General features: G+C 33.6%; 2 protein-coding genes across 5 annotated transcripts in view; one reads left to right on the plus strand and one right to left on the minus strand.

The window, feature by feature from the left end:
- LOC141399177 (uncharacterized) overlaps positions 1-23,630 on the plus strand; it is a 153,918-nt gene that overhangs the window by 20,180 nt on the left and 110,108 nt on the right. The gene's annotated exons all lie outside the window — the stretch shown is intronic.
- The window catches only part of LOC141399179 (transforming growth factor beta-1-induced transcript 1 protein), a 99,435-nt gene continuing 76,070 nt past the window's right edge, over positions 266-23,630 (minus strand). For all 4 annotated transcript variants that reach the window (XM_073977369.1, XM_073977367.1, XM_073977366.1 and 1 more), the window contains exons 4-5: positions 12,611-12,844; positions 266-1,995 (exon numbers count right to left, since the gene is read on the minus strand). In XM_073977369.1, coding sequence (XP_073833470.1) covers positions 1,918-1,995; positions 12,611-12,844 — 312 coding nt within the window. In that variant the 3' untranslated portion in view covers positions 266-1,917. The remainder of the gene's footprint in view (positions 1,996-12,610; positions 12,845-23,630) is intronic.

The raw sequence follows: 23,630 nt of genomic DNA on the forward strand, positions 1-23,630 counted from the left end.
AATAAGTGTCTTTCCGTTTTTGTATTTGTACACACTAGGACAATACGAATTAATTGAAGACTTACACATTAACATCATCTTTACAACAACAATTATCTGCATATTTCTATTTTTATGAGTCTCGATCTCAGAACTCTCGGTTTTGTAGTCGATGGCGCGCACTCTGTGTCACCGTTACTCATTATTTTGTAATATGAAAATAACCCTTTATTTGTAATGAGTTATTGGCAACCTAAATGTTTGTTATAAATAAAAATCATTCTTGTTTTGGTTTTGTTGAGAGATTTTGTTTTATTATATTACAACTGCATATATAGTCAATATATAATAATAAATTGAATATAGATATTATTTTTATACAAAACGATTTTGATTATATTTAAAATTTTATAAATTAATTAATTAAGAGTTAACATTATATTAAAAAATTATTAAAAAAGAAACAACATGCAAATATTTGAAGTTTTTTGTTTTTTGAAATTTGTTCGTGAAAGAATATTAGAGAGAAATTATGCAATTAATAAAAATATTAAGACATTATTAACATAGCTTTGCTATGTTAATGGTAACGTTAACATTTTTATGTTCAAAACATTTTCCCATGCTGTAGTTGGAATGTTAAAAAAATAACAATATTTTAAAATTGAAATAATAAAAAAAAATTAAATTTTGTTTCAGTAAAAAAACAAGTAATTATGAGCATTTTCAAAAGGAGAAGGGGGAGAGGAGATTGTTAAATTTTGAAGGTTAGAATTTTTTTAAATTAAAATTTTGAAATTATATTTCAAGAATTATTTTTTTGTAAAGGAGAGATAACTGAATAGTAACTGAACACAAGTTTGAAATATGTGAAATCGTATAGGTGGGACCTCTTAACGTGTTATTAATCTCAAAAGAGCTTTTTTTATTTAAATATAATCCTCAGGAACTTTTTTATTCCAATTTCAGCAATCCAGGTCCCATTATTATCACTGGAACTTCTCGATAATGTTAAACACAAAAAGTTTAAAAAAATCAAATGTTTTTTAATTATAAAAATAAGTTACTTGCAACAATATCTGTGTGTATACTGTGTATATATGGTGAATGTGCAATGTAATATTTAACAGTTCAAGTGTGTGTAAAATTTAGTGTTCCCTAAAAAAACTTCACGAAAGGCCTCGCATTTCTCTATCACTGTTTCAGAAACTTCGAACAAATTCTTTGCATATACAAATATAAAGATGGGTCATCAACAGCAATAATGTTATTTAATATAACAGATTCTGTTGTAGCTTAACATTGGGGCTAACAGAATCTGTTATGTTATTCTGCTGTGATTAATGATCATAGACAAATTATCGTATGGAGAAAGAAATACCCAAACAAACAAAAAGAATAACTCAAACGTTTTCAAAGGCGATTTTTTTGGTAGGATAAGTGAAACTGTTAATTCTTACAGCACGGAATCTGTTAAGTTTTACAGAGGTAACTCAAAATTATAAAAATTCCAAGTCATTTTTCGTTTAAATTTCAAAAATTCCTTAAACATATTTCCTTCCTTATGCCCCATCTTTATACTTAAGTTCCGCACACTATTTGTCATTAGTTCCCGTGGTTGTTAAAAATATATTTGACTCTATCTACAAACAAATTCTACTCCTAACTAAATTCTATGCATTTTCTTTTGTAAGGCCTTTTAATTTCTTTTTCAAACATTTGTTTACATTCTTCAAATTTTTTTAATGTTATCTAATGAGAGAGGGGGAGAGAGGGTGTTATAGAGAGTGTGTGAGAGAGATAGTTTCGTTGTTATTTCCTAATAGTATTTTAATAATTTTTATAGTTGAGTTTTTCTTGCTTTAGTTTATCTTCTTCTTCTCGCTGTCTGCTGTTATTGAGTTGCGCAAATTATCCTCCTAGGTAATCAAATCAAATTTAGGCCGCACAATCTGTACAAACTGGTCGATTTTCTTCGACAGCAAAGGTAGAGGCAGTTATGGGGTTTTCACATTTCTGGAAATAGAGAGAGACAAAAAACGATATTAGACAGAAAAAAATATTTCAAGAGTTTTTACATATTTTCGTTCGTGATGTAATTTTTTAATACTGTTTAGGTACCTCACATAAGGTACAGGTGCACTATTTTTTAAAAATATGTACGATCATGAGATGCAAAATCACTTTCCTATTTTCCCACATATTCCCAATATTTCCTCTCTTGTTTGGTAAATGCTCTCAACTTTGTTCTCGTTTTCTTTTGAATGATCTCATCGTCTCACCATCACATTGACACTTCAACAAGAAACCACAACACAACCCCCACCATCGTCTCACCTTCACATTGTGACCCAACATTTTTTGAATTTTTGGAAGATTGTTGATCAGATTAATCATCTGTGATTCGGGCGCCGGGTTAAAAACTTGCGTTTGGGCGCAGGGATAGCAACCCTCCCCTAGAAAAAGCAGCCTACTATGAAAAAACAAAAGAACAGAAAAACAAATCCCTCAAAAATTGACGACCCCCGCAAACGTTTTAAGGACCATGATCTGCGAGTCTGCATTCATGATAGAAAAGGTGCAGTTTACGCAATGGCAGAAGTACTTGAAAAGTACAAGGCCGATATAACTGCCATACAGGAAATACGATGGAATGGGAAAGGCGTCACAACAACACCTAAAGGTGACGCACATTATAGCTGCCATGACATAAAGCATGACTTTGTTTGCGGATTTGTAGTTGGTCGGATGTTAAAGATGTATTCTTATGTTTCGTAGACTACGAAAAAGCGTTCGATACGGTAAATCATGATAAATTGATAGAGATCCTACTTTCAATCGGATTGGAAGACAGTGACATAAACTGCATTAAAAACCTATACTGGAAACAGATAGCAAACATTCAAGTAGATAATGAATTAACTGACGATGTTCCAATTTCAAGAGGTGTAAGACAAGGCTGCATATTGTCCCCTCTTTTATTTAACATATATTCCGAGAAAATATTCGAAGAATCTGTACGTGGAAAGAATATTGGTATCCAACTAAACAACACCTTAATAAATAACATACGCTATGCTGATGACACCGTATTAGTAGCAAGCAGCATAGCTGGACTACAAAAATTAATAGACGCAGTAACACAAAATAGCGAAATATACGGATTAAAAATCAACGTTAAGAAAACAAAATATATGGTAGTAAGCAGGAATCATGCCGACAATAATACGCCACTAAAGATAAATAACGATGAAATAGAGCGAGTGACAACCTACAAATACCTCGGTATTCAAATCAACGATAAATGGGACATATCAAGAGAAATTAAATGCCGAATAGAAATGGCAAGAAACAATTTTTTCAAACATAACAAAGTTTTACTTAGCCACGACATAAGTCTTACTACAAAAATACGATTTGTAAAATGTTACATATGGTCCGTTTTATTGTACTCTGCGGAAACATGGACTTTGAAAGCTGTAGATGAAAAAAGACTGAACTCGTTTGAAATATGGATATATCGTCGAATTTTAAAGATCCCATGGACCGAGCGCATTACAAACGACGAAGTGTTAGAACGCATGCAAGTCGAACGCCAATTAATAAAAAATATAAAAACACAAAAAACCGCATATCTTGGTCACATTATGAGGCATGAAAAATACAAGCTTCTGCAAATTATTATCCAAACAAAAATCGATGGGAGAAGACCAAGAGGGCGACGGGAAACATCATGGCTCAAAAACATTCAAGATTGGACTGGACACCATAATGAAAGAACTCTTCTGAATGCCGCTAAAAACAGAAACCTATATATAAATTAATAAACTGATTTGTTAAATATACCAAATTATCATTATGTAATTGTATGATCGCTAAAACCCGAATACGGAATGGCAAATAAAGAAGAAGGATGTTAAAGCGCCTGGTCTCCAGCTTCACAGAAGTGAATGAAAGACTTGCTACAATTCGAATAAAAGCAAAATTCTTCAACATCAGCTTTATTTGCGCTCATGCTCCCACTGAAGATAAGAACGAACTGATCAAAGATATATTTTATGAGAGCTTAGAAAAAAACATATGACCGTTGTCCTGCCCATGACATTAAAAATATTCTAGGCGATTTTAATGCCAAAATTGGAAAGGAAAATATCTTTGGCCTAACAGTCGGAAAATTCAGTCTCCACAGTGAAACATCTGACAATTGTATGAGGCTGACAGACTTCGCAGCGGCAAAAAACATGGTAGATAGCTGCTATTGCAGATTTCACCATCTCGACATCCATAAGGGCACCTAGCTGTCTCCAGATCAGAAAACAAGAAATCAAATTGATCACGTTGTGATAGATGGTAGACATTCATCGAGCGTGTTGGATGTGCATTCGTTCCGAGGAGCAAACATAGACTCGGACCACTACCTTGTTGCAGCAAAGGTACGCACCCGGTTAAGCGTAGCAAACAAAGTACGAACAGACACAATACGAAAGTTAGACATCGGTAAGCTGCAATCACAACAGATAGCCACAGCAGATTCAACTCAACTAGTCCAATTGCTTAATCAAAGCACTCCTCCTCCCGATAACATATCAGCGCAATGGCAAAGTATTTCCCACCCCATGCAAACAGCCGCAAAATCCATACTTGGATACCAGAGACCTCCACTAAGGAATCCATGGTCTGATCAGGAGTGTCGTGCTGCTACCGAAGAGAAAAATGCGGCATATAGGGCTACTTTACAATCCGTAGCAACGCGTAGCGCACGAGGGAGATATCGGGAGAAAAGGAGAGAGGAGAAAGAAAGAGGGAGATGGAAAAGCGGGAGTATGAAAAATCGAGATGTACAGGAGCCAGAATGAAGTCCGAAAATTCTACCAAAGAGTGAAGCATCAAACTGATGGCTTTGGCACATCCTCCTGTAGAGACAAGCAAGGTAATTTGGTAATTGATACATATAGTGTACTCAGGATATGGAAAGAACATTTTTCAAAACTGTTGGTATCCAATAGCAGCGAATACGACGAAGATACCACAGTCCCAATCCCAGAATATGGTATTGAATGTATACCGTCCAGCCAAGATGAGGAGCCGATGGCTTACCAGCCGAGCAGTTCAAAACCGGAGGCGACACGCTGATAAGGTGTATTCATCAGCTAGTTAGCACCATCTGGCAGGAAGAACGAAGTCCACCATTGACCAGATATTTACCCTGCTGCAAATCCTGGAGAAGACCCAAGATATGCAGATCGACACCTTTTTATAAAGCAGCCTTTTTATAAAGCAGCCTTCGACAGCCCACTATGTTCAAAGGTATTCCAGGCCATGTCTGAATTTGGTATCGCCGCAAAGCTCATTCGGCTTTGTAAAATGTCTTTGACTGACATGAGATCCTCAGTTAAAATAGAAAAGAACCTCTCCGAAGAATTTTGTACCAAAAGAGGTTTCAGGCAAGGAGACAGCCTCTCGTGTGATCTCTTTAACATCCTGCTGGAAAAGGTTATTCGAGAGGCAAACGTCAAAAGAAGTGGCACAATCTACACCAATAGCCACATGTTACTTGTTTACGCTGATGATATAAAGACATCATGGGACGATCGGTAAAAGAAGTAACTGATGCCTTTATGAAGATCGAAGGAGAATTTAAACGGCGGGAAGACTAAGTTGGTGGTGTCGACGCGCAATGCGTCCATTGAGCTCGGAACGACTGTGGAAGTTGGTTCCTATAATATTGAGGTAGTAAAAGACTTCGTCTACCTCGGCACCTCCGCAAAAACAACAAACGACATCAGTTGAAAATAAAATGAAGAATTGTATTGTCCAACAGATGCTACTTTGGTTTAAGTAAGCAGTTTAAAAACAAAGCCACATCTCGTCAAACAAAAATAACGCTTTACAAAACACTGATACTACCCGTGCTGATGTATGGTTCCGAAGCCTGGGTACATGCGCAAGCAGATAAGGCAGTGCTTGGTGTGTTTGAGAAAAATTCTTCGAAAGATCTACGGACCAATCTGCGTTGAATGTATCTGCTATACAACGACATCAATATTGTTAAACGTATCGAGATGCAGCGATTGCGTTGGCTAGGCCATATCATAAGAATGAGCGATGATGAACCCGCTAAAAAGGCGTATAAATACGGACCACTTGGCGGTGCACGCAGAATTGCCAGGCCAAGGAAAAGATGGCGCAAACAAGTGGATAAAGAGATGAAAAGGCGCTGTATTCCAGAGTGCGAAGCAACAAATAGAGAGAATTGGAGATCATTTCTTAGTTCGGTCTATGGAACAAATGTTCTGTAATGGGCCAGCTAAGTAAGTAATATTTTGTCCAAACTTGGTTTAAGTTCGAAAATGGGTTATATCGGTCCACTCCTCCGGCACCTCCCCCACAAAAGTTCGAAAATGTTAGTAAAATTTGTGCGCACGACAACTCTTAAAGGGACTAACCGATTTGGTCCATACTTTGCACATTGTTAAATTTCTACCAAACTTAGATGAGGTTCTAATTAGTGTTGGGCAATCTCGTTCACTGAGCGGATCGATCTTTTTCATTCCGTTCACCAAAAAGATCCGGGTCGTTCACTTCGTTCGTTGGCTCTTTTTCGTTCAATAAACGAGAGGAGCTTACTGAATCATTGATTGCTTTGTGTGTGCATATTTGTGATGTTAGCGCTAACGCAGCTTGTGTGAGATTGTGTGCAAAAAAATGGTGGTTGTTTTCTGAACGTGGTGGATGTTTTGAATATGAACGAAAGAAGCAAAAAGAACCACATGAGCTAGAAGAACGATAAGAGCTTCTGACCGAAATGATTTACTAAACGATTGGAATTGGAGGAAACTGAATCATTTTTTGTGTGTGCAAATTTGTGATGCTAACCCTAACGCAGCTTGTGTGAGTTTGTAGAACTAATGGTGATGGTTCTGCTGCTAATTTTGTAATCAGCAATATCTTGGTCGTCAGGTATCTAAATGAACGATATAAAAGAATGTGCTGGATACGGATCCGTTCGTTCTTTTTACGGAATCGTTCCTTTGAACCGGTTCGTTCATGAACGACACAACTCTAGTTCTAATATGGAATCAATCGGTCCACGCCTTCGGGTACATACATCCCACACAAAATTTCGGAAAAGTTCTGTTTAGGACCTGCTTGAATGGTTTTGATTTTTGGTGTAACAACTTGTATTCACGGCCCCACATACGGCGGTACAGGTTTCATCAGGGGCAAAACCATAATTCATGAGAAAATATGCTGAAAGTTTCAAAAACCCCTATGACACCGTGTGTAGTGGTTGGAGCGCAAGATAATTTTCGAACGGATGTGCCGATTCGATCCAAAATTTGGCCTTGATAATATTTTGTCCAAACTTAGTTTAAGTTCGAAGATAAGACATATCGGTTCACTCCTTCAGATACTTCCCACACAAAAGCTCAAACATATTCAGAAAAATTGTGCACACGATACCTCTTGATGTGGGATACCTCTTGATGTGGGTACACATCCCAATATATCTACCAGATATAGATCAGGTTCGAATATGGACTATATTTGTCCTTTCCTTCAGGTACCTCCCACACAAAATTTTGAATCAATTCACTTTAAGACCTGCTTTCGAATCACTTTGATTTTTGTTGAAGCAACTGGCATTCACTGCCTCAATTACGACATTAAACGTTTTTTTCAGGGGCAAACCCATACTTCTTGTAAAAACCACTATGGCACCAAATGTAGTGGCTGGAGAGCTCGAACCGAATACAGTGTTCGTCCACACTTTGAATATTGTAATATTTCTTCAAATATTAGATGAAATTCGAAGGTGGTGCTTATAGGTCCACTCCTTCCGGTACCTCCCTCACAAAATTTCGAAAATACTCGCTAAAATGGTACGCGCGATTTCTCATAGACGTAACAACCGATTTGGTCCAAACTTTGGATCTCTAAATATTGCCGAAACATAGTTTATGTTCAAATTTGGGCCCTATCTGTCCAATCCTTGTGGTACCACCCACGCAAATGTTCAACATTTTTGTGTGGTTCGAGAATCCTTTGGACATTTTTACCGAAGGTTTTCCTAGTGGCCCTGCTTACAGCGATATTATGTTTTTTGTAGGCTAGTGTGATAAAAAAGCCCTATCTATCGTTATCCCCGCAAGTTTTTGAGCTTTAATCCTATACATACTTTTGTTGGTTCAAACGCCAAAAATTTTGAAAACCCCCCTATATACATAAGTTTTTTTTGGAGAAAAAAGTATTTCAATCCAAACAGGCTTTTTTACTTGTTCAATTTTCATTTCAATTTAAAGTTTTTCTGCAAAAACTACTCAACCGATTTTCCTGAAATTGTCAGGGAATGTACAGGGATGGTCCCCGAAATAGGCTACATATTTTATTGAATTCCGGTACCTCCCATATGCGATATTTAAAAAAACGCAATTTTTGCAAAAATTATGCATGTATCGGATTAAAAATTTACGGATTAATCTGCAATGTAGTACTTATTCGGGGTCTAAAGACCCGATCACTTAGCCTTCGATGGTGGTACACAACTTTCCCCCAGAATTTTGTAGGTATTGGTCCACGCCATCATATAGCCCCCAGAGAACGGTACCTCCCGATATTCGTTATTTTGAACGTTGTGGCCACAATAACCCCCCTAAATTGCTGAAATTTGGTGTGCTGTTTTCTTTGGGGATGCTAAACTTTCTACCTGACATTTTTCGGTATAGGTCCACGCCTTCATATATCCCGCATAGAACGGTACTTCCCGTTATTTTGGTACAAATCGTATCGGGGAATAAAAAACCCGTCTATACGGAGTTTAGTTAAATCTAATTCCGTAACAATATTTATCAAATCAGGCGGGAACTAAAAGAAATTTCAATTTTAAAGACTCCAACGACTCTATGCCAAATTATTTGTTGAAATCGGCTGAAAAAGCACGTGGACATATCAAATAGTTTCCACAAACATCTCGGAGGCGACAAGGGAGACTTCTCTCATTTTAATGAGTGCCGATTCGTATTAGCTCAATGATATGAAATCTACCTTTTAAAGCCGAGTTCGAACGACGAGTCTTGCGACACCATTTGTAGAGTGGAAATGTCGCCGACATTATGCTGAGGGGTATTTATGCTGCCGTTAAGAATGTGATTTTGCCCGGTATGGGAATTGAACCCGGACATACAGTGTGCAAGGTGCGTGTTCTTATCACTGCATCACGGTTAATCCCACGGCAGCGGGTTCTCTCCGGTGACCTGGAACCACACAACATCCGTGTTCCGGCCAGCGGTTGCCACCTCAGTGTACACATGTTTATATTTGTATCGTTTTTCTGTGTTGGGAGCAGCATATCCCGGAATACCTGCTCTATATTCTTTTGGCCTGTGCCGGGACGGAGGAAAATCCAGGACCAATATATTTGTGCTCGGTTTGTCACATCCGCCTGTTCATCCAAACCCAATCTTCGGTGAGATGCAATACATGTCGGCAGTGGGTGCATCTGGTGGGTGTTCTGGATTTGTCCATGCGATGGAATACTCCCCGTCGTATTTACGTTGTTACATGCTTCGTGAACACATCACCCAGTGAGTCGTCGTCAGATTGCGCGACTCCCCCGCAGTCCCCCCAACAGCAGCGGCACACGCAGCATTTAACAACAGCCGTTGTTCTTCCGATCCCTGAAAATGCATAATTTTTGCAATTTAATTGCAATGGGCTCTAAGGTAAGATCGAGGAAATGGAGTACTTCACGAATCAGAATAATATCATGATAGCGGCCGTGCAGGAAACCAAGCTCAACAACAACTGCAACTTACAGCTTTGTGAGAGTTACAACGTACTTAGGAAGGATTTAACTTTTTTCCTATTGCACTAGTCTAGTCTCGCTTGCGCCTGGCTCTAATAACCCGAGAGTTGTGGCATTCGATCCTCGGAAACGACCAGAGTGCTGACTAAGCAGATTGATAGCTCTACGTTTACACGGTCAATGAGGATGCCCCTGGCAGCATTAGTGGAGAGTGTCACAGTTCGCCAGACATAACCATCGTGTCACCTGGTTTAACAAATGACGTCGCCTGACAACCCATCGTTTTTCTTGGATCAGACCATCTTCCCATAATTGTCTACATCTCTCTGACCGCCTCACTTGGTCGAGTTTGGCCAATCCTTCTGATGTTCGGGTAGAGGAAAGAACGTTCCGGGACATCATCACTGCTACAGCCGCTCGCCATATATGTACCTGCTGGTCGAATACCCGACGTGAGAACAAACTTCCCAGCAGAGGCCACGGGACTAGAAAATGAGCGTGATGAGCTTCGTTGAATATTTGAGCCGGAATGAGTAAATTGTGGCCAATGGTTTAGTCAGCCTCGAACCCTAGAAAGAAAGAAGATAGGACCTCAGTCACGTTTGGCGACGCTGACTGATTCGAAGAGGCGCACCCCGGGAGTGACAGAACGAAGAAAAGAGTACTACGTCGCATTAGATCTCTTTTTGTCGTGAATGAACCACCACAATTTACGTTGGATGACGTTGCGAATGTCACCAAGAACGCTAAATCATCCAAAGCGTTAGGCCCTGACGGAATATCCATGGTAATGCTGAAATAGCTGGAAGTGCCGGGAGTGGAGTATCTCACTAAAGTTCTCAACTGTCGCTAGCCAACTACACCGTTCCCGAAGTCTGGAAAATGGGCAGGGTGGTCGCCGTCCCCAGTGTTAGAAACAGCTATCCAGTTGCCGATCACCAGCAGGGATTTCGTAAGCAGTACAGCACGACAAAAGCGCTGCACGCCATTTCCACACATATTAGGCTCAGGCAGAACAAGCTGTATGACAAGACAGTGATGGTGGCGCTTGATTTATTAAAAGCGTTTGATACTGTCAAGAAATCCACGCTGTTTGAGGACATCGAGCAGACAACCCTCTCACCAAGTAAAAATGTTGGTTATTCAATTATATCTGTGTACACCAGTCGTATGTGGAATTCAGGAACAAGAATTCCAAGCCCCGTAGAATGAAACAGGGAGTTTAACCGCTACCTCTTCTATATCCCACCCCTTTCAGACGGCATTGAGATCGTAACGTATGCGGATTATTATAGGATCTTTGCGTCGGGTACCTTCCCTAATGTCATTTGTGAAAGGCTGAACTCCTATTTCATCGATCTTATCACCTTTTCCTACGCGAGGAATGTGAAAATCTACGATCATTCTGTTCTCCACATGAACTGCAGAGGTGAGCACAGAGTTGAATGTCATGATCAATAGTAGCAGAATTCCGACAACCAACTATCCAAGATTATAGGGGTCACATTCGACAGTATGTTCACGTCGTCCGCGCATGCCACAGCTATCTGTGACAAGCTGAAATATAAGAACAAGGTCCTCAAGTTCCTAACCGGCAGCACTTAGAGTGCAGATAAAGACACATTGTTGACCACATATAAGGCGATAGGTCGGTCTGAGGTAAACTATGCGCGCCTTTGTGGTCCGCAAATATAAGTGCAACGAGATCGAAAAATAGTCAAACCTGTCAGAATACCGCACTGAGATCTGCAACAGAATGCCTCCTCATGTCTTCAGTGGACCATCTATATGAAGCGACAAAGATTCTTCCAGGAGAGCAGCCCAATAGCATGCTCTCCTTGCAGTACTTGCGCGGGTGATACCGTGACAGCCATCCTAAGCAGTATATGGTGGATAGGATCACCCCACCCAGGAATGTCAGGAATGATCTTCATGATCTAGAAAGAAATAGTTGTGCGGATGATCAGCGCTTTGAATTCAAATTTCCAAACAGGAAATATTAGAATAACGGATCAGATGAATTATGGGGACTGCTTGGGTGTCTCTTGGAAGAAGCAAGCAAAGATATCAATAAAACACCTGAGGATTGCAACGTTTTTCAGAAGCAGATACTGGTCAAAATGGAATCACACATTAAACTCAATAGGAATTTTTGTCGGCAGTCAAGCGCGGCGCTCCTAGCATTAAAATCGAACATTATCAGATCAAAAGTATCGATCGAATGTAAAGAAGAACTAGCTAAGAAAGGGCGTCTGATTAGAGCTAGACGAAATAGCCAGAGAAGGATCCTCTTCGAACTTTGCAACACCGATGAGAGTAGTTAAAGAGGATATCTGGAAACATAGATTAGATGGGACAAGAGTGAAACATTTATAATGTTAAAATATGCATGGCCACGTTACAGCGTCGAAGGTACAAAGCTCCAGATTAGTCAAAATCGACAGAACCTGGCGGTGCTAACCGAGCACTGGGTTATGTTACCATGCTAAGCGTCTAAATCTACCACAAAACGCTCAATGCCGAAGCTTTGGAAACGAGGAAGAGAAGGATTTGGCTAAGAACCTCCTCTATTCCTGGCCTGCACAAGTGCAACGAAGATGTTAGGCTTTAGGACACTCGCTTCTACGTGATCTCGCGGAAATAATCAAACTGTGCAGGCCTGGGGCACCCTGCGAGTTCTGAAAAATGAATTCTGAATGTACATCAATTATGATATAGTAGTTTTCTAGCCTACAGGCATGTATGCGAAGTCCATAAAAATTTGCAAAAAAATTCTCATCCCAAATAGATATAATACCAATTTCCAAACAAATATCCTTTTCTTACCTTGCACTTGAAGCAATCCCTATGCCATTTGGCTTCCAGAGCCACTATGGCATTCTCCGTAATTGGTCTAGTGCAACCGGCACAACGGGCAGCGAAAAGTTCTTCAAAATCAGTTTTGCAATACGCCTTGCCATCACGTTCATAGAAGGAGGTGCCCACCAGGGGTTTATTGCAGGGTCCACCACAGCAGAAACATTCCTCGTGCCAGGTTTTGCCCAAGGCTTTAATGGTGCGCTGGAAAGAATACAAAACAAACGCCACATTAATTATAACGCTTCAGTTAGAAACAAAACTTATATGAGTAAATATGTTTTCACAGAAACGGTTAGATGGGGGAAAGTAACGACCGGATATAAAGTATAATAAAAGATCCCCAATCCCCAATAGGCCCCTTGTATTATTATTTCATTTTTATGTTAGTTGTTTCGAATGGCTTTTGTGTTTACTAATTTTTGACATGTTTATTGTTTAGCATTTTTTTATTGTTGATGATAACAATTCGAAAGTGAGTGAGTGAGTTTGTCGACATGTGTTGTAATGCGCAAAATGTGTTAACAATTAAATAATAACAGCAACAATACTTATTCTATTCGAGAATTGTTCTTCTTGTTGTTATTGTTTGCGTCATTAATTTAATGACAATTTCATTCTAAAATAATGATGCTGCTGTCGTTGCTTTTAATTTCGTATTAATTCATGGTTAATTTTTATATTCAATTTTCTATTGTTGTTGATGTTTTTGATAGTTTTGTTGTGGTCGGTCTATGACGATCGTTACGAATTGAAATGATGAGGATTTAATATTTCACCCAAAGCTGCTATTGATTCAGCATTCTAGCGGTAGCGGCTGTCGGATAATATTTTATAATGGTTAAGAGAGTTGCCACATCAGATTTTTTTTTAAATATTTTTTTATTATTTTTTCATTCAACAAACAGATTAACATTTTGTTCACTAAGCATGGATTTAAATTACAACAAAAATTGCAGCTAAATACGATTTTATTTCACAAAATTAAACTAATTTTTATTTTTTACAAAATAATGTTTTTCGTAAATATTTTAAAATAATACTTTTTTTACAAAATAGATAATATTTTTAACAAAATAAGTCTGGAGTATTCCCCCAAGTGCTTTACTTCGTATTACTCTCTATTACAGAGAGTAATATTTACAAAATTTCCTGATCCCACCCACGAATATGATGATTTTATCCCTGCGAAGGGAATTTTTAATTGGCTTTTCCAGTTTATTGATATGAACTATTTCCCATTTGCATGGAATTACTCGATACTAAACCCTTCGATTAGTGAATATGTGGAAGGAAAATGTTTCACATGTAATTCGAAACATTCCAGTTGTAATTCGTAACATTTCATATATTGTATTTGAGAATTCCATTTGCAATTCGAATTATTCTATTTGTAATTCGAGTTATTTTATTTGTAATTCGAATAGTTTTATTTGTAAGTCGAATAATTCTATTTGTAATTATTATTATTATTATTATTATTATTATTATTATTATTATTATTATTATTATTATTATTATTATTATTATTATTATTATTATAATTATTATTATAATTATTATTATTATTATTATTATTATTATTATTATTATTATTATTATTATTATTATTATTGTTATTATTATTATTATTATTATTATTATTATTATTATTATTATTATTATTATTATTATTATTATTATTATTATTATTATTATTATTAATATTATTATGGTGAAGGTCGTGGGTTCGATTCCCCGCCCAGGCAACATAAAAAATTTTCAACGATGGCAAAAAACGCCTCAGTAATGTTGGCGACATTTCTTGAGTATTTCAGCCATGTAAAACTTCTCTACAAGTGGTGTCTTAGGACACGCCGTTCGGACTCGGCGATAAATGCTAATCGGGGTGCGCTCATTGATATGAGAGAAGACTCCCTTGCCCCGCCTGGGATGTTTGTGGAACAATTATAGTTTAAAAAAAACTTTACTTAGATAAGCCATCTTTTGTTAAAATATATTTTGTAATAACATTACACAAACATTATATTTAAATAAATATTTTTATTTATTTAATTATTTATTTATTTATTTATTTTTTGAAAATTGTCAGAAAAAACTTAAATATTATTGTGCTAAGGAAAACAATTATTAAAAAATATTTTGTGGAAAAAACGTTTAAAATATATTCTTCCAGTTTTTTGTTAAATCTGTCTAGGTATACTCTTTTTTAATATTTTGTGAAAAAATAGTTTCTAAATATGTTGTAAAAACATAAAAATTTAAAATCTTTTCGGGGAAAAAATAAAATTATATTTTATAAAAACAAATTTTTTTAATAATTTTGTGTAAAAATAACTTTTAATAAATATTTGGTTTGAATACTTTTTAAAAATAATTTGCAAAATAAATCTTTTCTATATGAAAAATTTTTTTTAAAAACTTTTTATTTATTTAAAAAAAATTAAAAAACATTATTTTAAAATATTTTCTAAAAGGATATTTTGTTAAGAAAAACCAATTTTTAAAAAATATTTTGTAAAAAAAATGCTTTAAAAATATTTTTAAGTTTTTTTTAATCTATGCTTAGTTATATCAAGAAATATTTTTAAGAAATATTTTGTGAAAAAACAATTTCTAAATTATTTGTAAAAAACAAAACTTTTAAAAATTTTTCCTAAAAAAATGAAAATAGTATTTTTGCATTTTTTTAATAATTTTATGTAAAAATAACTTAATGAATATTTTAAAAAATAATTTGCATAATAAATATTTCTACATAAAAAGTAAAAAAACCTTTTTTTTAAATATTCTCTAAAAAAGTATATTTTGTTAAAAAAAATTATTTTAAAACATTAATTTCAGAAAATAATTATTTAAAAAATAAACTTTAGTTTTTATTTTATTTTTAAAAATTTTAAAAAACGATGTTTTTTAAATAATTTGAAAAATTATTTTTGGAATTTTTATTGACATAATATTTTTTAAAAACTTAATTAATTCTTTTCACAAATAATTTCTTAAATTTAAATTAAATGTTCATAGAATATTTTTTAAACATTATTTTTCACAAAATGTTTTTTAAAAATTAAGTTTTTTTTTCAAAATATTTCTTAAAAAAATTTTTCGCATCAAAGACTGAACTAAAAAAAACATTTGTTGATATAACCCCAGCAAAAAAAGTCCTCCCAAAATCATGGGTTTTGTAAGGGATTTTTGGCAGCCGTAACTACTCGCAAACCCCCTTTCTTCCCCATTATTTTTACAAGGGCAGTCGCACTCAGTTTGTAGTTATTTTATGACCACTAGAATAACTAGTTATTCTGTGGCCACTAGAAGTTGAAAAAATTCTATTTTTAGAACAGTTGATGTAGAGATTTTTTTTTAATTTCATCACACTTCTTACTTTTATTTTATTTCGCTCGCTGTGCGAGGTGAACACACGAACCCTCTGATTTCTAGCCAAAGACACTACACACTATGCCACGCACACGAACATTAAGGGTTGCTTAAGAACATAAATGTGCAGTGCACATGTGCACCACGAACTGTTATTTTTTAATTAAAAAAACTCGCGTGCCGACAGTGAGCGTTGAACACACAACCCTGGTATTTATAGTCGGACACACACTCACTGTGCCACCGTCCTCATTACTTAGTGAGTAGCAAAGTATGTAGGTTTGCCTTGTAATTTTTTTAAGAAGTATCCCATTACTTTGCAAATTACTTGTAATGGGAAAAGAAGCTTGTTTACATTACTTTGTAATGGGTTACGTAATGACTAATGGATCCGAATTTTTGCTGGGAAGCTATTTTTTGAGTTGTTTAAATTTTTTCTTTTGCAACCTATATTTGTTTACAACATATTTTATAAAATAATAATTAAAAAAAAACAATTGTTTTAACATTATTTGAAACAATTTTTTGTTTAAATAAATACTTAAAAATATATTGTGAAATAAAACAATTTCTAAAAAAATATTTTCTGAATAAACACTAAAATATTTTTTTACAGCAATGCGTGGATCTTTTTTTATGTTTTTAAAAGTATATATTTTTTTAACATTTTTAGTTTTTCCACATCTAAGCGTGGATTTTTTTAAAAATATTATTTTTTCTCCAAATATTTTTTAATTAATTTTTTTCACAAAACATATTTTTTAAAATTAATTTTTTTATGAAATATTTCTCACATCGAAGAGTGGATTTTCTAAAAAATTATTTTTCGCAAAATATTTGTTTTTTTTTTTTAATTTACGTTTAAAAAAATATTTTTTTTACAAAATATTTTTTAAAATTAAGTTTTTAGTAAAATTTTTCTAAGCATGGATCTTTTAAAAATATTAATTTTTTCACAAAATATATTCTTTAAAAAGTGTTTTCAAAAAATATTTCGTCACATATACGCGTGGATTTTTTAAAAATATTTTTTAGTGGATTTCACAAAATATTTTTTTTTTAATTTTTAATTGTAGATTTTTTGAAAATAATTTTCTGCAAAACATTTTTTTAAAGTAATTTAATGTTTTTATACCCTCAGCCTTTAGGCTAGAAAGGGTATATACACTTTCATACGGGCAAAATGTGCCTCATCGAAATAATGGTTTTAGACCCCAAGTATGTTTGGACGAAATATGTTTCAGACAATTTTGAGTCGATCTAGCCATGTCCGTCCGTCTGTCTGTCTGTCCTGCTGGCTGGAGCGCACGATAACTCTCGAACGGATGAACCGATTCGGTTCAAATTTTGGCTTTCGAAATATTTTGCCCAAACTTAGTTTAAGTTCGAAGATGAGCTACATCGGTCCACTCCTTCCGGTACGTCCCCCACAAAAGTTCGAAAATGTTCGGAAAGTTTGTGCGCACGATAACTCTTGAAGGGAGTGACCGATTTGGTCCATACTTTGTATAGCGAAAACTTTCTACCAGAGCAATGTGAGGTTCCAATATGGTCTCAATAGGTCCACTCCTTCGGGTAACTCCCACACAAAATTTCAGAAATGTTCAGTTTAGGGTCATTTCTCGCATCGCTTTGATTTTTGTTTTAGCAACTTGTATTCACTGCCCTCCATACGACGGTACAAGTTTCATCAGGGGCAAGTCCATACTTCCTGAGAAAGTATCATGAAAGTTGCAAAAAACCCCTATGACAATTTATTTAAAAAGCGCTCCGGCGATTTTTTTTTTGTTTTTGATTTTTCTCATCTATGAGCATTGTAGTTTCAAAACCTGAAAATAAAATGGACTTTAGCTGAAATAAATACACAACAAGCAATCTGCAAAAACTTCTCAGGTGTAAGCACATTCCATTTAAATTTGCTTCAAGAGCACCGTGATATTTCTAAGCGTAGATTAAAAAAAAAATAAAAAATTTTAATAAAATATTTTTAGGCGTGGGTTATTTAAAAATCATTTTTTTACTAACTATATTGGTAAAATAAAAAAGTTTCTTCTTAAAAAAAACAACAAACAAGGGAACTGATGATCTGTGGCGAGATCTGAAACTATAGTCTTCCCTGCCAATTTTGTCCCACTAATAAATTAAAGTTGTTTTAATGAAAAACAACGACTACGGGATTAAGCCTGACTATTTTGAAAAACAAAATAGAACTGGTCATCCCAAATAAAAAAAATGCCAACCCTCCTAATTGTGAGACCGGACACCGTCGAGAAAGTGTTGATTTATTTGCTGTATTAAGCAATACCAACAAATTAGTTGTGTTTTTCGTTGAGAATCAACGAACGCATAGCAGTGGGAAAGATTTGGTTTTGTTTGCAAGTGAAGTTGCACGAGTTTAGGTAGTGCCAAAGAAATTCTCGATCAGAGTGTTTTTTTGGACACTTATCTATTTGAGCGAGCAATTGACACTTTGATATAAACGTTTCTTGTTGAAAAACAAGGAACAACGGAACTGATGAGGATCTGTGGCGAGATCTGCCTTACCCCTTGGTAAACATCTCAATTTTTTCCCACTAATAAATTAAAGTTGTTTTAATGAAATATTAAAACAACGACTATGGGATTAAGCCCGACTATTTTGAAAAACAAAATAGAAGTCGTCACCCCAAAACAAAAAAACGCCAACCCTCGTAAAATAATTTTTTTCATAAAATTTTTCTAAACATGGATTTTTTACAAATTATTATTTTTTACAAAATATTTTTGTAAAATTATATTTTTTACAAATATTTTTAAGCGTGGATTATTTAAAAATAATTCCTTTTTACAAAATATTTTTTTAAATTAGTTTTTCAATATAATATTTTTCAAAAATAATTCTATTCACAAAATATATCTTTTCATAAAATATTAGCATGGATTTTTTAAAAATATATTTTTTCACATACTATTTATTAAAATTAATATTTTCATAACATTCTTCTATGGAAATTCCCTCAAAAAATATTCTTTAAAAATCCACGTTTATGTCTTTGAAATTCCCTCAAAAAATATTCTTAAAAAATCCACGTTTTTGGTTTTGAAATTCCCTTTGAAAACATTCTTTAAAAATCCAAGATTATCCCCCAGTTTATGTATTTCGAAACGAAAATGTGTGCGCATGAAAGACACCCAAACTTTAGTTTTTGAAATATTATTTCATTTGCTTTTGCTTCAAAACAAAAAACAAATTTGAAATACACACTCAAATTTGGTAGTTTTTCTTCCGCATACGTTTTCTTATCGACATACATAAACAGGCCCTAAGTCATTGAAACTCGCTCAAAAATATTTTTTTATATTTTTTAAATTAGTTTTTCCATATAATATTTTTCAAAAATAATAGAATTATTAGAATTATTTTTGAAAAATATTATATAAAAAAACTAATTAAAAAATATTTTTGAACGAGTTTCAATGGCATAAACTTGGATTTTTAAAGAATGTATTCAAAGGGAATTTCAAAGACAAAAACGTGGATTTTTTAAGAATATTTTTTGAGGGAATTTCAAAGACATAAACATGGATTTTTAAAGAAATTAATTTTGTTCACAAAATATTTTTAGCATGGATTTTTTAAAAATATATATAAAAAAATATATGTATATTTTTTCACAAACTATTTCTTAAAATTATTATTTTCATAACACATTTTTATGGCTGGATGTTTAAAAAAATATATTTTTCACGAAATATTTCTGGGTTTTTTAAAAAATATATTTTTTCACCAAATATTTTTTTGTGCAAATTATTTTTTTAAATATTTCTAAGCGTGGATTTTTTAAAAATGCAATACGAAAAAATAATTTTTGAAGTTTTAATAATTTTTAAAAAATTATATTTTGTTCACAAACAAATTAATATTTTCATAACACATTTTTATACGTAGATTTAAAAAAATATATTTTTTCACAAACTAGTTTTAAAATGATTATTTTCATAACACATTTCTATGCGTGGATGTTTTAAATATTTCTGGGTGTGGATTTTTTATAATGCAATGCGAAAAATTAATTTTTGAATTTTTAAAAATTTATTTTTTTTTCACAAACTATTTTTTTTGTTTAAATTGATAATTTCATAACACATTTTTATGCGTGGATTTTTAACCCAAATATGCCCAATTTCCTATATATAGGACACATAAAATTCAAGATTTCATGATATGTCAGCTTAATCAAAGTACCGTTTTTATTGTTGACATCAAGGACATAATTAGAAATAGTTAAGAAACGCATCTCGAGGGATCCTGTACACAAAATTTTAATTTTTGAGAGAAAAATATACAAGAAACGTCTTAAAAAAGCCTTGGGCATATCTGGGTTAAAAAAATTATATTTTTTACAAACTATTTTTTAAAATTATTTTTTTTATAACACATTTTTATGCGTGGATGTTTAAAAAATATATTTTTCACAAATAATTTCTGGATTTTTTAAAAATTAATTTTTTCACAAAATATTTTTTTAATTATTTTTTTTTTCTAAAATATTTCTAAGCGTGGATTTTCTAAAAATGTTAAATCACAAAATATTGTTTTCAAACTATCTTTTTTCTAAAATAATTCTAAGCGTGGATTTTTTAAAAATGTTAAATCACAAAATATTTTTTCTAAAATAATTCTAAGCGTGGATTTTTTAAAAATGTTAAATCACAAAATATTTTTTCTAAAATATTTCTAAGCGTGGATTTTTTAAAAATGTTAAATCACAAAATATTTTTTTCTAAAATATTTCTAAGCGTGAATTTTTTAAAACTGTATTGTGAAAAAATAATTTTTGATTTTTTTTGGATTTTTTAAAAATCTCTTTATTCACAAAATATGTTTTTTTATTTATTTTTTTTTTTAATGTATTGTGAAAACATAATTTTTAAATTATTTTTTTACGCTTAGAAATGGATTTTTTAAATATACGTATTTTTAAATGATGAAGCAAACCATTATTTATATGTCGTGAATTATGATTAGAATTCAACGTTTAGTATGTAAGCTTGTACATATTCCATACAACACTGTTTATCTTTATTGTGTTTTAAAATTTTAACGGTTTCTATGCAACCCTGTACATATTTCTATTATCATTTACTACTAAAATACACATCTATGTAAGTCTAGACGACTTTTGCGCTTCTCAAACCGAGTACCTAAATAGAATAAAAGTTAATAAAATCGCTTTGAGATCAACCTTTGAGAAACCAACTAGTCAACCAGCTTTTAATAAGTTTCGGACATAGTACTAGTTGAGAAACCAAGTGGAAGATACCAACCAAAGTACAAAGTTAAATAAAGCATCATTTAAACAGCAATACTCTTCGTTTTAATGGACATTGGGTATAACCTTAGACGAAGAACTGTTTCATTGGCGCACCAACGTGGAGCACAACACAAGAACTGCTTCATTGGCGCACCAACGTGGAGCACAACACAAGAACTGCTTCAATGATATATTTTTTTCAAGAAAATATTTTTTTTATTTAATATTTTTCGTGACAAAATAAACATATAGTTTTTACAAAAAAAAATTAATACATTTTTCCAAAATTGTTTTTTTGTTTTGTTTTTTGGATTCGTGGATTTAAAAAAAAAAATCGAAATTGGCAACACTCTTGTGCACACTAACTAGTTATCCAACTAGCCTTAATGGCGATCACTCACATTCTGGTTCATCGTCATCGCCATTAAATTTGAAATTTAATGTTTTTAATATTGAAATGCGAATTGTAGCTACTTAGAATTACACTTTTGTTGTTACGGCAATTATTTACTAATCGCTGTGGCAATTTGTCGTTTACACCACATGACATGAGTCATTTAGAAATGCCTTCTAACTATACACAGTGGGACAGTTGGGGGAACTATATACGAATCAAAAGATAGATAATTTGGTGGGTTTCGTAGAATCATCATTTTATTGATTACGCTACAGTAACAGTGTTACAGAACTAAATACTTTTGTTTTCAAATTGTACTACTTTTACACCAAAGCAATGCACAATTTACATGGGATGGAAAAGGGAATGCCCTTTTTTACAACTTTTTCAACTTTTGTCACTTAATAAAGTACGGGAACAGGCCAAAAATGTATCTTCTTTTTCCTGCTTCTAAACTTTGTTATTCTACCACTGGAACCACTGTTCCATTGCGGTATAACAATGTGCACATGCACGGAACAAATTGTCTAACATATTCTAAACATTTTCCTTGCATTCATTTGGTTTCCATAATTTTGTAGTATTTATTCTCAATGTTTTGTTGTTGTTATTGTAACATTTAAAACAACAACAAGAGAATCTTTTGATAGAAATTTTTACAAAGGCAAAATGACATAATACCAGAGAAAGACAAGAGCGACCGACAGACAACCACAATTACGCATTATAGAAGGCGGTTGGTTGTCTTCACATAAATATTTCAAACAAACGACGACGACGACAGTGATATGTCTGAACAGACACATCTGTCTGTATGTCCACCCGTTGTTCTTTGGCTGTTGGCCCATATTTCAAACCGACCACCGACCGACCCCATGGAAATGATGTTAAACATTATTTTGCAATTAGCCGCCGCCGCAGAAAAAAAATTGTATTTAGCAAAAAAATGTTTCCTGAGAAAAATTAAACAAAATTTAAAACAACAAAAAGAATGCAAAGAAATTGGCAATGGATGGAGGAGAATTGGTGCTACAAAATTTAGTCAAAATATTTATAATTGTTTTTAAATGAAATGAATTTAAAGTAAATAAACTAAAAATAGGAAAATAGGACCAGAAATAAATTAGGCAACATTTTCTGCAGGAATTGCCAGTTTGTTGGAAGGGAGGGAGAGAGGTGAGGCATACGCAAGGAAATTGCCAAAAATTATTTTCTTTGTGTTCCTTTCGTAATGGGAAAGTTGAAATACAAATTTTCGGTTAATACTCAAGGACCAAAATATTTTGTGGATGATTGCTCTAACTCTACAATTCCATTGTCCATCATTATTGATCACCCCTTGATTGCCAAAGTACACTTCCCAATAACTTTCGGTATGATCTAAACGATTAGAAGGTGTTGTTTGAATTATTGCAAAAAAGTTATGAATTATTGTTCAAATAGAAAAATATATAAACATTTGCCTATATGTCGCCATATAATAGGCACTTGTGAGCATGCGCACACGCGCCTGTCGCATATTTATTTTTTGCATTATAATCATTCTTTGTTGTTGTCTTAAAACAAAAAACGAAGGTAACAATTTTGAACTGTTTGATCTGAACACACATTTTGTGGTGTTATTTTGAATATCTGTAGCTGTCAATATTTATGAATATTATTATGGATTATAAAAACAAGACAATATTAGCATAATCTCAAGTAGAATAAAAAATATATACAGTAAAATTCGGCTAAAAGCAATTTGGTGGAACCAAAATGTTGTATGTATTTAACAACAAATAGTTAATGATTTCAGTGCCCCACTGTAATAATAAATAAAACTTTATAAGATTAACACTTTGCTTTGAAAACCTTCACAAAGCCCCTCGACTAAACATTTGGAACATAAAAATATCAACACATTAATTTGAAAATGTTT

The sequence above is a fragment of the Musca autumnalis genome, unplaced genomic scaffold (genome assembly GCF_047663935.1).
Source record: "Musca autumnalis isolate F117 unplaced genomic scaffold, ASM4766393v1 scaffold_3, whole genome shotgun sequence".
Taxonomy (NCBI): domain Eukaryota; kingdom Metazoa; phylum Arthropoda; class Insecta; order Diptera; family Muscidae; genus Musca; species Musca autumnalis.